Raw genomic sequence first — 13405 nt, 5'->3', positions numbered from 1 at the left:
CACCCAAATTAGATAACTATTAAGATTTTCTCATTTTTGCTTCAAAATTGCTCTTAGGAAGCAAAATGTTATAGGTACAGCCGATGTATTCTTTGTCACCTTTCTTACTCCTTCACCCCTCAATCACTATTCTGAAGCTGGTATGTATTCTTACACAGTCCATATTTGGATAGCTTTATATCAGACAGATGTCTAACAATATGAACTATTAACTTATATTTAAAATTGTATAAAAATATCATAGTGATCCTCGCTTTTTTCCACCCGACATTGTGTTTTCAAGTTTTACCCACCTTGACACATGTAGATCTAGTTCCGCCATCTTAACTATTGTGTAACATTCCACTATATGACTATCCATAGCTTACCTAGCCATTCCCTTCATGATGAACATTTAGGTGATTTCTCTTTGTTTGTGTACTGCAAACACTACTGCAGCAAATATCCTTGTACAAGGCTCTGTGTGTGTATGGATATACTAGAACATCTTTAGGTTATACTTAGAAGTGGAATTGTTGGGTCACAGGGTATGCCCCTCTTCCTTCACTTCACTGTTACTAGACACTGCCCGACTGTTCTTAAGGGGCTGGAAGAATTTACAGGTTTTTCAGGAGGACAGGAGAGAACCTGCTGCTCCTCACTGCCAGCACTGAGGACTGCTTTACCAATCCAGTGGCACTCAAACTGTGTCTCAGTTTATTTTACTCTCTCCTGATTACCAGTAATTATCAGCATCTATTCTTACATTTTTAACCATTTAAAAATGATTTTCTGTGACTTACCCATTTATATCTCTTACCTATGTTCCTATTGGGTTGTTTGCCCCTCTCTTATTAATTTGTAGGAACTGATTTTATATTCTTGGTATTAACCTTTTGTGAATTTTGTACAGACCCAAATATCTTCTTGTCTCATCTGTAGGTTCCCTTGTTAGCTGTTGTTGTAGGAAGATTGTCATATAATGGAATTTATTAATATTTTCCTTATGGGTTATGCTTTTTATTTTTCTAAACAGAAATAAAACTATCTTTTTATGTTTATTTTCCTACCTCAAGGTTTTAAATATAATCTCCCATTTTATCTTCCAAAAGTTTTAAAGTTTTGCTTTTTACCTTTAGCACGTCAATCCATCTAGACTATATTTTTGTGAACTGAGGTGGAGGTCTTATTTTCTCCATATAAAAATGTGTGTGTGTGTGTGTGTGTGTGTGTGTGTGTAAAAATCACTTTCTAAAACAACAAGACAAGGATGACCCACCAATGTAATCGGCCCCATTCACTAAATACTCTACCCTTTCCCGGATCTGTAGTGCACCTTTGCCATGTACTGTGTTCCCATGTGGAGAGGGCTGTTTCTGGGCTCTGAGCTGCCCTGTAGGTCAGTTTACCTGGCACTGCTCTAGCACCACTTGCTTTACTGATCATCACGTTAGGGAAATCTTGGTACTCTGACACGGCAAATGCTTCAACAAAAACGTACAGATCTTTTTTAAAAAAATGATTATGGTGTAATAAAGTTAGAAATTCAAGGCAAGTGAAAGCTTTAAAAATGTTTGAAACTAAAATAAACTTAATTCTGAATAATTCATGAGGGAAAGAAGAAACTGTAATGCAAATTATGAAATATTTATATCTAAATGACAGTGAAAGCATTACTTATCAAATCTTCTAGGACGTAGCTAATTTGTAGCATTAATGGCATTAATTTTCAGTCATTCTTATTTTCTAATGTATGCATTCTTAAATTACATTTTCTAATTGAATGTGGCGGGGACACAGGAACGTTATTCATTTTTGTATATTGATCTTGTAACCAGCCATCTTGCTGAGCTCTTGTCAGCAGCAAGTATGATATTTGCTGTTGGTTTTTGGTAAATATTATTTGTCAGACTAAGGTAGTGCCTATTTATTCGTAATTTGCTAAGAGTTTGTATCTTAAATGGTGAAATGTTAGAAGCATGCCTTTTAAAAGCCAAGAATACCACTTCTCTCCCATTTCCCTTCACACTGCACCAGATAGAGGTCCTAACCAATATAATAAGACAAGATAAAAGAATAAGAGGCTATCAAAGAAAAGGTAAGACCACCATCATTTAGAACTAATCTGTGAGTACTTTCCTGAGCACATTTTCTTACTTCTGACTATTTAACCTGCGTGCCATGAATAAAATATTCCTTTATTCCATCTTCAATCTTAACTCTCACTATGTTCTTTCTCAAAGTCTCAATAATCATCTCAATAACCGCTAATATTTACGAACTGTTTACTGTGTACCAGGCAGGGATTTTATATTGTCATTTTTTAAATCTTACAACTCCACTAAGGAGGCCGTCATTAGCTCCATTTTGAAAATGAAGAAACTCAGAGGATCAAGGGACTAGGCTGAGCTCGCATGGCCTGGGAGTGGAAGAACAGAAATTGAGCCAGAGAGTCTAACCACTGCACTAGACTACAATACCGGCAGACCTGCTCACGATACAGGCCCAGACTTTCCTGCCCACGGGCCTTTCCTTTGGTCTGGAATCCCATTTCTCCCTTTTCCCGAATCTCCGAATATCTGTTGTGGACACAGGGAAGCACCACCCAGATCCCCTTTAGGGCTGGAGGACTTATTCCCCCCGGTGTGAGGAATGCTGCCAGCAGACACCCCTGGCTGTCAGCCTTAGGAACTTTCTCAGCTAAAGAGGCACATGCCCAAGGCCACACCCCTTTCTGGGAACAATTTGAGGGTATAAAGGTCCGCTCAATCTCCTTACCACAACCCAGGACAACTCGGAAGGGCACCCCAGTTTCAGAGCTCCCCAAGGAGTCAGTTGAGGCCTTTGTTGCGACTGCACCAAGACCCAATTTCTCCACTGGCTGACTCCTGCTTCTCTCCCTTTCCTTCTACAGGTGGGAACCCCAGTGGTACTTGCTAATATATCCCTGCATTGTAATCACTGACCCAGAATCTGCTTTCTGGGGAACCTACTGAGATAGAGACTAATCCTTCAAGGATTACTTCAAATGCTGCTTCCCCAACATAAAACCGTCCCCAAACTCCCTCATACCACCCCACCAGCCCAGATAGGAAGTCCTCTAAACCAGCTCCCCTCTCTTCTCTGCTGCATTTGAATCACTGCTACACATCTGTCTACACTGTGAGCTCCTTGAGGGAGGGCATCATGTCTGACTCATTTCTCTGTCTTCTTTAGCACGTGCCTTTACCACTGGGCACTGGACTCAGACAAATCTAGATTCCAGTCTGAGCTCCACCTATACCAGCGTCAGCATTCTCATCTGTAAAATTTAGTGATGACAGCATCGTCTCTAAGAATTCAATGGCTAAAAAATGCTTAGCCCAGAGCCTGGCACACAGTAAGCACTCACTAATTGTTTGTTATCTATAATTACTGTTTACCTACTGTCATGATAGTACTAATATATGTCTATTCAATGAGTTGGGAATGCCTGATAGTGACCAGCTCAGCAGGCTGTACTAGCAGAGTAAGCGTTCAGGACTTCATATCCCTGGGAGATGGTAGAGACTGGCTGAAGGTCCCTCATACCTTCAGTTTGCCCACTTTGTTCTCTCTCTCTCTCTCTCTCTCTCTCTCTCTCTCTCTTTCTGCAGGCCTCATAGCTGGACCCTCCAGCATGCAAACCCTCACTCTCTCCTTCAACACAATAATATAAAATAAACTTGGCTTTGAATCCAAGGCCATTGGTGCTTTTGATCTTGGTTACAAAGCAAAGCAATTATTGCACACAAAAGCCCCGATTTATTTATGAAATGCGACAGACATCTTCGAGGCGGGAACGAAAAAGCTCACTGAAGACCAAGCCCTTATTGCCACACAGTGAATGGCTGCTTTCAAACACAAGCCCCCCACATGCCCCCTCTTCTCTGCTGAGAGTCTTTCCTCATTAGTGCTTCCTCCAGAACACCACAGCTTCCAACAATCAAATTCACTTCACTGCCCAGCAAGTAATTAAATTCTGCAGGCATCAGAGCATAGAATAATGGGTGGCTATTGTTAAGGAAGCTGAGGTTGGAAATGAAATGGGCTTCAGCGCCCATTCTCAGGAATGGCTGGGGCGGGAAGGAGAGCAATCAGGATGCAGATGGACCTCCCACTGGTGCACCTCAGCGGGCAGTGGGTTCAGTACCAGACCTGGAGTCAAAACCTGTGCTTGGGGCCAGATTCTGGGTTACCGGAGGGGAGTGGGGAGCCTCAGTCGCCTTACCTGGAAAACAAGGAGGTTGGAATAGGTAAGTCCTTCTCCATGTGTGGTCCCCAGACCAGCAGTATCAACATGGCCTGGAAACTTGTTAGAAATGCAGATTCTCAGGCTTCTCTCAGACCTACTGAATCTGAAACTAATCCTTCAAGGTGGGGCCCAGCAATCCATGTTTAACAAGCCCTCCAGGTGATTCTAAAGAATTCACAAATCAACCACTGGTAGATAATGTTTAAAGATAAGGCCTCAAATCTAAGTAACAAACTGATGAACGGAGTGGATCCAGAGACTCAAAGCATGGGACCGAGTGCGGAATCTCAGAGGGAAGGCAGGGGAGGGTGGGTGGGTGGTACCAAAGACCTTGTATGCATATATGCATATAACCCATGGACACAGACAATAGGGTGCTGAAGACCTGAGGTGGGGGTCGGAAGAGGGAAGGAGGGGGTCAATGGGGGAAAAAAGGGGACATATGTTATACTTTCAACAATAAGGAATTATTTTTAAAAAATAAAGTGACTATTGATATGTAAAAAAAAAAAAAAAAAAAGAAAAGATAAGGCCACAAACTCAAACAATAAAGGGCCAGGGATGCAAACTAAAGGAGCCAAGCAGGTGTCATACACTGGACAACAGCAGGGACCATGGGGCAATGGAGAGAGTGTGCCCTGGCTAAAAGGGCCAGCAGCGACTCAGATCCCGCCAAGTACTGCCAACTATGAGCCCTCATGGATCTGGTATTGGCAGAGCTTCTGATTTTTTAAGAGAAACACAAAATCCCAATTTTTACGTGAAATCCTGCAATTTTAAAATGTTGATTTAAATTTAACATAGTGAGGGTCAAACAGACTGCATCCCCCAGCCACAGGTCCTGGTCATACCCTTGAGGACCAAATTCAGCTGTGGACCACCAGTTTGCAGCTTCCATTCTGAGTTGCCTTGGACTGCCCACTGTACTCTTGCCTTTCTCCTAATACTGAACTCTCAACTTCCTTTCCTTACTTGGCAGACTCCTACCCATCCTTCAACACCCAAATCAAGAGTCACCTTAATTGTAACTCATTCCCAATTTTCTGCTACACTTTCCACCTCTCCACTAAGAAGGTAGAGAAGAATAAAAAATAGAGGCAAAGAACTGACACATAAAAGAAGGTAACACCAAGAAGGAAGACATGGAGAAGTTATAGAACAAGCTTTTCCCACAAAGGAGGAATTAGAACTGCTTGGAAAAGTTACCCCATTGATGCTTGAAAAATCACTTAAATAAGGACACTGATCCCATTTGACCTTAATCAAATATAATAACATTTTAAAAGGGCAAATATAAAAAAACAAAAAACTAAGTGCAGAATTCACAGGCTAGATTAAAAACCAGTTGGACAAAAATACCTGGGAATTTGAACGAAGAGTTCAGTGAGTCAACCATGTGATGAGACTGTCATGAAAAAGGCAAAACGCCTTCATAGATTTCATTATTAGAAATGAAGAGTCAACATATGCCCTAACCAGTTTGGCTCAGTGGATAGAGCGTCGGCCTGCGGACTGAGGGGTCCCGGGTTCGATTCCGGTCGGGGGCATGTACCTGGGTTGCGGGCACATCCCCAGTAGGGAGTGTGCAGGAGGCAGCTGATGGATGTTTCTCTCTCATGGATGTTTCTAACTCTCTATCCCTCTTCCTTCCTCTCTGTAAAAAATCAATAAAATATATATTAAAAAAAAAAAAAAAAAAAAAAAAAAAAAAAAAGAACATAGCCCTGCTCTAATCTCAGCTGGCCAGACCTCCCTAGAGTGTTCTGAATGGTCCTGAATATTAAGTTCTGTAGGTCAGAGAAGACCCGGAGAGTGACTGAGGGAGAGTATCCCAGGGGGAGAGGAAACACAAGCCAAATCACAGAGGGACAAGTGAAGAAACCTGGGATGTTTACCCAGAGCTTTGAAAGACCTGGGTGGGTGATCATGATTTCTGTGTTTGAGAAATTCACAGGTTTCCATGTGGATCTGACCTATGTGGCCCTTAAGGGTATGACCAGGCCCTGTGAGTGAGAAACACTATAAGATTTCATCTCAACATTGGGGAGAATTTTGTATTGGTCACATTTGTCCCCAAATGGAATGAGCTGTCCTGAGAGGTAATGGGGTGATCTAACAGAAGGAGGATGATCACTCTTATAGAGGATGATAAAGGACTGGAACAGCAGCCTGGTAGACACTGAATGATTTACTGCACCTCAGTTTTTCCTGGAGAACCACCCCTCACCCATTCTCTGTCCCATGCATCAGGTAAAGCTGAGTGTACATTTGGCTTCAGGGGTAGGTGTGTTTCTCAGGCCTGGTCAGTCCACATGCATCCCCCAGCCACAGGTACAGCGGCAGGCATGTTCACGTGACCCACACTGAGCCAATCAGAGCCCATAAGACCCAATTCTGGGGGAAAAGGAGCTCTCACTTCCTTTTTGAAGCCTGAAGCTGCAAGGGGCCATCTGGTCATCACATGGAGAGACTGACTACAAAAGAGCCCTTCACAGTCTCCCCTAAAAAGGGGAGGGGGGGATGGAGCACAGTTGCCAGAGAAACTGAATTTCTTTGTGCCCTCAAAGCCCCTCGGGCCTGAACCAGGCTTGGCTCTAGAGAGCTGGTAAATCCCCCTTTTCCCTCAAGCAGGTTGAGCTGGGTTTCTGTTGTTCGCAACCATAAGAGTCCTGATCCCCACAATGAGCTCCAAGATCTCGTCCACTTCCATTCTGCTATGGTGGATCCATACCTCACACTTAAAGCAAGGGCCACCTGCATGCATAAGTCCATTCGATTAGACCAGTGGTCGGCAAACTGTGGCTCGCGAGCCACATGCGGCTCTTTGGCCCCTTGAGTGTGGCCACAAAGTTTCAATCGCACTGTACGTGCGCACCCGCACGTGGTATTTTGTGGAAGAGTCACACTCAAGGGGCCGAAGTTTGCCAACCACTGGATTAGACGAATCCTAGAATGGCTTCTGGAATTTGAAGTGTTTCCTCTACCAGTAGTCATGAGAATAGAGTCCACTACAAGAGGGAAAATGGAGAATCATGAAAAGGTAGTTGTTGAGTTAAATAGCATCTTGCCGTCAGTGAGAAGCTGTCAGTCAAGGCAGCTCTCCCAGGCCTGAGACCAGGAAAGACTCCTGGCTTACATCTACTCTTCAAAACAGGCCCCTGATGGAGACATCATCACCACCTCCACTTCCCAGATGAGAAAACTGATGCTCAGGGAGACCTGCCCAGGGTCACGCGTCAGTGAGAGGCATTTCTGAGAGACTGCAAAGCCCAGCCATGCTGCCTCCTGCCAGTGATGACAACAGACCCAAAGTTACCAAATCTGGGTTCTCCTTGCAGCTTCTCAAGCTTTACCTCCTCATCTATAAAATGGGTGACGAGCCCATGCCCCAGTCTGACCAGAGACCAGCCCTGCAGTCATTCTGAGGCCCGCAGGAACTGTTATTACATAAGGAGTGCAGTCTCGGTGCCGAGATTATCTATAACTGATGTGACACAAAGAGGCCGTGCTGTGCTAGCTCAGCCAGCGAGGCCCTGTCCCCATCTCTCTCCCGGCCCACGGGGGCTGGGTTGCTTCCTTTGTTCCACAGGCACAGGCCTGGTAACAAGGCAGCCAGGAGCTCAGCTGTAGACATTTTTTCATTATTTTCCACCCTGTTAACCTCCATCACAAGTGAGGCTGCTGTCAGCCTAAATGAGAACTGAAAAGATTTATCTCACTTGTCCCCTCGGCTCAGCTCTTGGGGGGCGGGGAGGGGGGACCCTTCATTTCCTAAAGGCCCTGATGATCTTTTCTCTTTGAGTCACTCCCACCCAGGAAAAAAGATGTGACAGTGGCAGCAGGCAGAGGCTTGTGATGGGAACAAGGGACCTGAATCACTTCAGTGTGGCTTTGCAAAGCGCTGTGTGAATTTTTTTTATTGTACTGTATTTACCATTCTAATTATGTTTGCTTATGTAAGTATTAAAGTTAGACTATGTTTCATTAACAGGGCCCCGGGAGGACACCAGAGCACACTGTGATGACAGTTTTGCTACAGAAGTCATCCTCAGAGTGGACAATCCTAATACAGACCACGGAGAGGTTATTATATTTCAAACCAGCTTGTCCTCTTCCTTGTGCTCCTAGCAATCCCAGGTCACCCAATCCCTAAAATTGGCACCTGGCAAGAAGAGATGAGCTAGATTTTTTTAGTAGTAACAGTCTCTCACATTCCTATAATGACAGCCAGCTTTCCTGAGCACTTAGCTGCCAGGTGCTGTTTTCCACGCTTTACGTGGGATTAAAAACCTTCTTAATCCTCCCACTTGCCCAGTGGGTATTTCTATCCCTACCTCACAAGTGAGGAAACTGAGGCACAAAGAGTATAAGGAACAAACCCCAGACTAATGATGGAAAGCTAATGATGGGACCAGGATTATGACCCCAGGAATTTCAAGAATTGTGGACCCAAAGACCTACACCCTGAACCACTTCTCAACACCTTCCCCCTTCACATGCATTGTTTCTTTTAACACTCACACTGCCACTGGGAAGTAGTGGGTCTTCACCCCATTTGCAAGACAGAGAGGATGAGGCTCATGAAGACTAAACGACTTGCCCACTTCACAAATGAGAAAACTGAAGTTCACCGAAGTGCGTTCAGCGCTACAGGCATGTACGCAGCAGCTGGTGCTTGCTTGGCCCTGGGCAAGGGGCTTGGGATACAGAGGCCTGGGGCATAAACCATGATTGCTTCTTCCACTTGGCTTCTGGGCCATAAACATGGGTAAATCCTTTCTGAAAATAACTGAGCAGTCTGTTAAAAGACTTAAAAATAAGTAAACTTTGGACCCCAAATTCCCGTTGTAGAAACTGATCCTAGGAAATAGCAGTGAATGTGACAAAGGTACAAGATTGCTCACAGAAGCATTGTTTAGAAGAGTAAAAGAATGTAATAACCCGAGTGTTCAACAATAAGACACTGATTGGTGAAATAAATTAGGGTATGTTATATAATGAAATGTTATATTTCTAAAATGTTATAGAAATATATTTATTGACATGGGAAAATTCTGTAATAAAGTGTTATATAATTTTTAGGTGACAGAAGCAGATAGCAAAATCATATATGCAGGCTGACCTCATTGGGGAAAATGCATATGTATACTGGAAAATGTGTAAATATGAGCACTCATAGAAATACTACAATCCCAAAGTGACTACTGCTGATAACATTGCAGGCGGTTTTAGTTTTTGTTCGTACTCATGTTCATTTTTCCATATTTCCTACAATGAACGTATATTACTTACTTTATCATGAAAAGGTTTTTATTTCTGTGGTGGTTGCTGAAGTGGCTGAGCCACCATTCATATCCAGGATTCAAACTCAGGATCCAGGATGCCAAGTCCAGCCCTCGGCCCCTTACACCCTCAACACAACTGCCCTCCTGGTCTCATGTCCCCAAACCACATCCCACCCTGAATAGCACAGACAGGAGAAACCCAGGCAGGTCAGGTGGCCTGCTTGCCCACCTTTTTGAAGAGTCTGATGACATCCTCACTGATCTGTGAGAGGCGGACGATGACGTTGTTCATGAAGATGTCATTGAGGGTGGCATGGTCTCGGCTCTCCCGCCTGGTCTGATGCAGGACCAGATACCAGCAGTTCACGGGTGAGAGGAGGTACTGGTCCTTCCTGTGGAAACCAAGATGCTCAGGTTGGCTTCGTTGGAACTGTCATCCAGACAGTGTTCTGCAGTGTCACTCACTGTGGCTCTCTGACCCTCGTGGGGCCCTTTAAGCTCGGTTTTATTCTAACACATTCACAGGTGGGGAAACGGATACTGTGAAAGCTGAAGTCATCCTCCCAAGGTCACAGAGCAGTGCTGGGGCCAAAACTCAGGTCTTTGACTCGGAGCCCTATCCCATCTACTCTCCCGTTGCATATGGCATTTGCTACATGCATCTCTCCCTTCTGGGAAGAAGCTGCCCTCCCCAGGGCTAAGGAATATGAAACCAGTTGTGTTTGAAATACAGGCAGTCCTCGGGTTACATCGGACTCAACTTACATCCTTTCGTGGTTACGTCGCCATCTCCCATTTACAGTATTTATATCTAAAAAAAAAGTTCCGTCATTTCGACGTATGTACATATGTGCTTTATGTTTTTTATTATTTATTTACCACAAGTAAAGGTCAGGAATTGTTATCTTTCTTTTACGTGTTTTTTTTTTTACTGTTTCACTTCATTACTGCTGTGTATGTGCTCCATGTGAGTGACGTAGGTGCTTATGGAGGTGAGTTCCGACTTACGGCGAAAATCGAGTTACGTCATGCTGTAGGAACAGATCTCCAATGTAACCCGAGGACTGTCTGTATTTGTCTGAGTTCTAGAACTATGCAGTTGAAAGAACAAAATATGAACACTTCCCTTTTCCTTCTTCTGTATTGGGAGGAGGGGTTAAGGAAAGCTACTTTGAGTAAAGTACATGTAAGAAAAGAAAATCTTTGTCCTGTAATGATGGACAGATTCTTAGCATCTTCTGGCTGGGCACTGTGCTAAAACAGGGTTTCTCAAAGTGTGGTCCTTAGACCACCAACAGCCGAAGCACCTGGGGTCTTGTTAGAAATGTAGATTCCCGAGCCCCACTCTAGACCTGCTGAATCAGAAACTCTGAGGACAGGCCCAGCGATGTGAGTTTTAACAAACCCTCCAGGGAATGCTAATTCCTACTAAAGTCTGAGAACCACGGATTGATATGCCACTGTTTCCCAGAGCTTGGGAAATGGGATGCTTCCAAAAAACGAAATGGGGGAATATTTCTCTTAAAGACCCCTCTGTTAGCCTTAGCAAAGGATATATATATATATATATAGCAAAGAAATTATATATATAATTTCTTCACAAAGAAAAGGGGAACTGCAACTAGAATCAAAATCAAACCCATAGTCCCATGTTACCATCTTGCCCTCTGACTCTGTCCCTTCCCTTACTCTGCTTTCCAGGGTGGGAAGGAGATGTTGGAAAGGCAGGATGTGGGGGGAGAGTCCCATCCTCCACCTGAAGGTGGTCAGCTCAGGGTCCCCCAGGCCTGCCTTGCTCCACACGTGCCCTAAGGGTGGGGCACCTGTGAGGGTTGGCCATGGTTATGCTCTCAGCCTCCCACTATCAGTGTTTTTGAGGAGGGGAAGTCTGCTGACTCTTACTATGACCACATCATCCTCTCAAAGCCAAATGCAAGTGCTGGAGGGTGCAACCTGAGGGCCTCTGGGCTCCCACAGCACCCTGCACCCTCACCCCGCCCAAACCCTGGGCTTGGGGAGGGTAGGTGCAGCCTCTGCCACTCGACATAGAGGCATTTTCTTTCTGTTACAAAGTGGGCTAAAAATCTGTGAAGTAGCAGGAATTTGGTTTAGAGGATAGATATATTGGAAGCTGCCTAAGAAAAAGGGAGGAGACATGCTGCTTAGGAGAAACAAACATATTTCTACTTTGCTTATAGCCTAGAGAAAAAGCCAGAACACTAAAATTCAACCACCCAACCCAAATCCCTCGGCCTTTACTTCCTTGTCGGGCCTCAGGTGGGCTTGGGAGGGATGTGACACAGACCTGGCTTGGAGAGTCTCCTTGTCAAGTGGTAGAAGCAGAAGGAAAAGGTTACAGTGGAAGGTGATAGAGTGTCCGTTCTGCGTGAGAAGTTGGAGGAGGTGTCGCCCTCCTGTGCTCTCCTGGCTTTCAGAGCTCTTTTCACCTGAGGCCTTCACTCACGCTGCTCCCTCCGTCTGGAATATGTTAGCCCCTGCTCTTGTCATGACTGGCTCCTTCTCTTCCTCTAGGTCTCAGTTTAAATGATACCTCTCCAGAGAGCATGCCTGTGACCACACTCCAAGACCCAGGTTCTCAAAGTGTGATCCCAGGACCAGCAGCAGCAGTTGGGAATTTATTGGAATGCAGGGCCATTCCAGACCACTTAATAAGAAACCCTGGGATGGGCCCTCTAGGTGATTCTGATGCACACTCATGAGAACGTCTGCCTTAAGGAGTTTCCATCCCCTGCTCACCTGTAAATTATTTCAGAGCAAAGATTGTTTCTGTTTTAGTGACCACACCCAGTGCCCAACGATGTGCCTGATAGAGAGGAGATGCTGTGGAAGAGAGACCCATGAAAAAAGGTCACATTTATGCTGGGTCTTCAAAAATGGGTAAGTTTTCTCCAAATAGAGAAGCAGAGAAAGCTGGAATTATAGATGGAGGGAACCATGGATACAAAGAGAAGCAACTCAGTAGAGCAAGAATTCTAAACTCGGTAGGAGAGTATTGGCTGGGGAGACAGAGTAAGGACTTCATGGGAGACTGGGGGGTAATGAATTCCAGGAAGGACGGAGGCTGGGGGGTATTGAATTCCAGGAAGGACGATGGGTGGGTGGGTGGGTAAATGAATGAGTAGATGGTAGATGGGTGGATGGGTGTGGGCATAGGCATGGGGCTGGAAACAAGAGGACCAGTCAGAAGGTGAACTTAGTCACAGGGAATAGAGATAATAAGGGCCTGGGAGGTGGCCAGAGAAGGCTGAACTTCAGAGACTCCTCAATAGGAGAGCAGATGATCTTGGATTCATCCTGGAAAGAGAGTAGGGGGTATGAGGGAGGGGTAGATGGTGATTTTGAGGTTCAGTTCTCAGGTGATTGGGTGGATGCTGTTGACATGAACCAAGATAAGAACTGCAAGGGAAGAAATAGGGTTGGGCAGAAACCTATTTACAGATCCCATTTTTCACTGCTTCCTAGGTGGCGATGGAAATGGACAGATTAGAGTAAAGGAGAGATGAGATAATTAAGCTGTTACCTAAATTACTTTGGGGGCTTATCTCAGCCTGGGATTTGAGACCTGACCAGCATCAGGGAATTAAATGTGCTAAATTTATGGAAGTCACAGCCAGAAGGCGAGCTTTGGGGTTGGTGTCAGGAAAAAGATCTTTACAGTGTGCAGAAGTTATATGTTAACTCATGAAGCATTAATAGGGGACACTAGTTAGCGAGGTCGTCCGGCAGAAAAGGCGGAAACAGGCAGTACTTTTCTTTAATAACTTTGGGGTAGGCGGCGATGCAGCCAGACTTGGAACCAGATTCGGAGGCCGTAGTATTAAGCGAGGAATTCATACCGCTTGGCAGA

At 44.8% G+C, this 13405-nt stretch overlaps 1 protein-coding gene across 1 annotated transcript in view; it reads right to left on the bottom strand.

The window, feature by feature from the left end:
- Nucleotides 1–13405, bottom strand: part of SRGAP3 (SLIT-ROBO Rho GTPase activating protein 3) — a 224737-nt gene that overhangs the window by 85890 nt on the left and 125442 nt on the right. The window contains exon 3 of the mRNA XM_006083900.3: nucleotides 9767–9929. Within this exon, the coding sequence (XP_006083962.1) occupies nucleotides 9767–9929 (163 nt within the window). The remainder of the gene's footprint in view (nucleotides 1–9766; nucleotides 9930–13405) is intronic.

The sequence above is a fragment of the Myotis lucifugus genome, unplaced genomic scaffold (genome assembly GCF_000147115.1).
Source record: "Myotis lucifugus unplaced genomic scaffold, Myoluc2.0 scaffold_8, whole genome shotgun sequence".
Classification (NCBI taxonomy): Eukaryota; Metazoa; Chordata; class Mammalia; order Chiroptera; family Vespertilionidae; genus Myotis; species Myotis lucifugus.
Note: the sequence above shows the minus strand (reverse complement) of the source record. Positions and strands in the feature narration are given on the sequence as shown.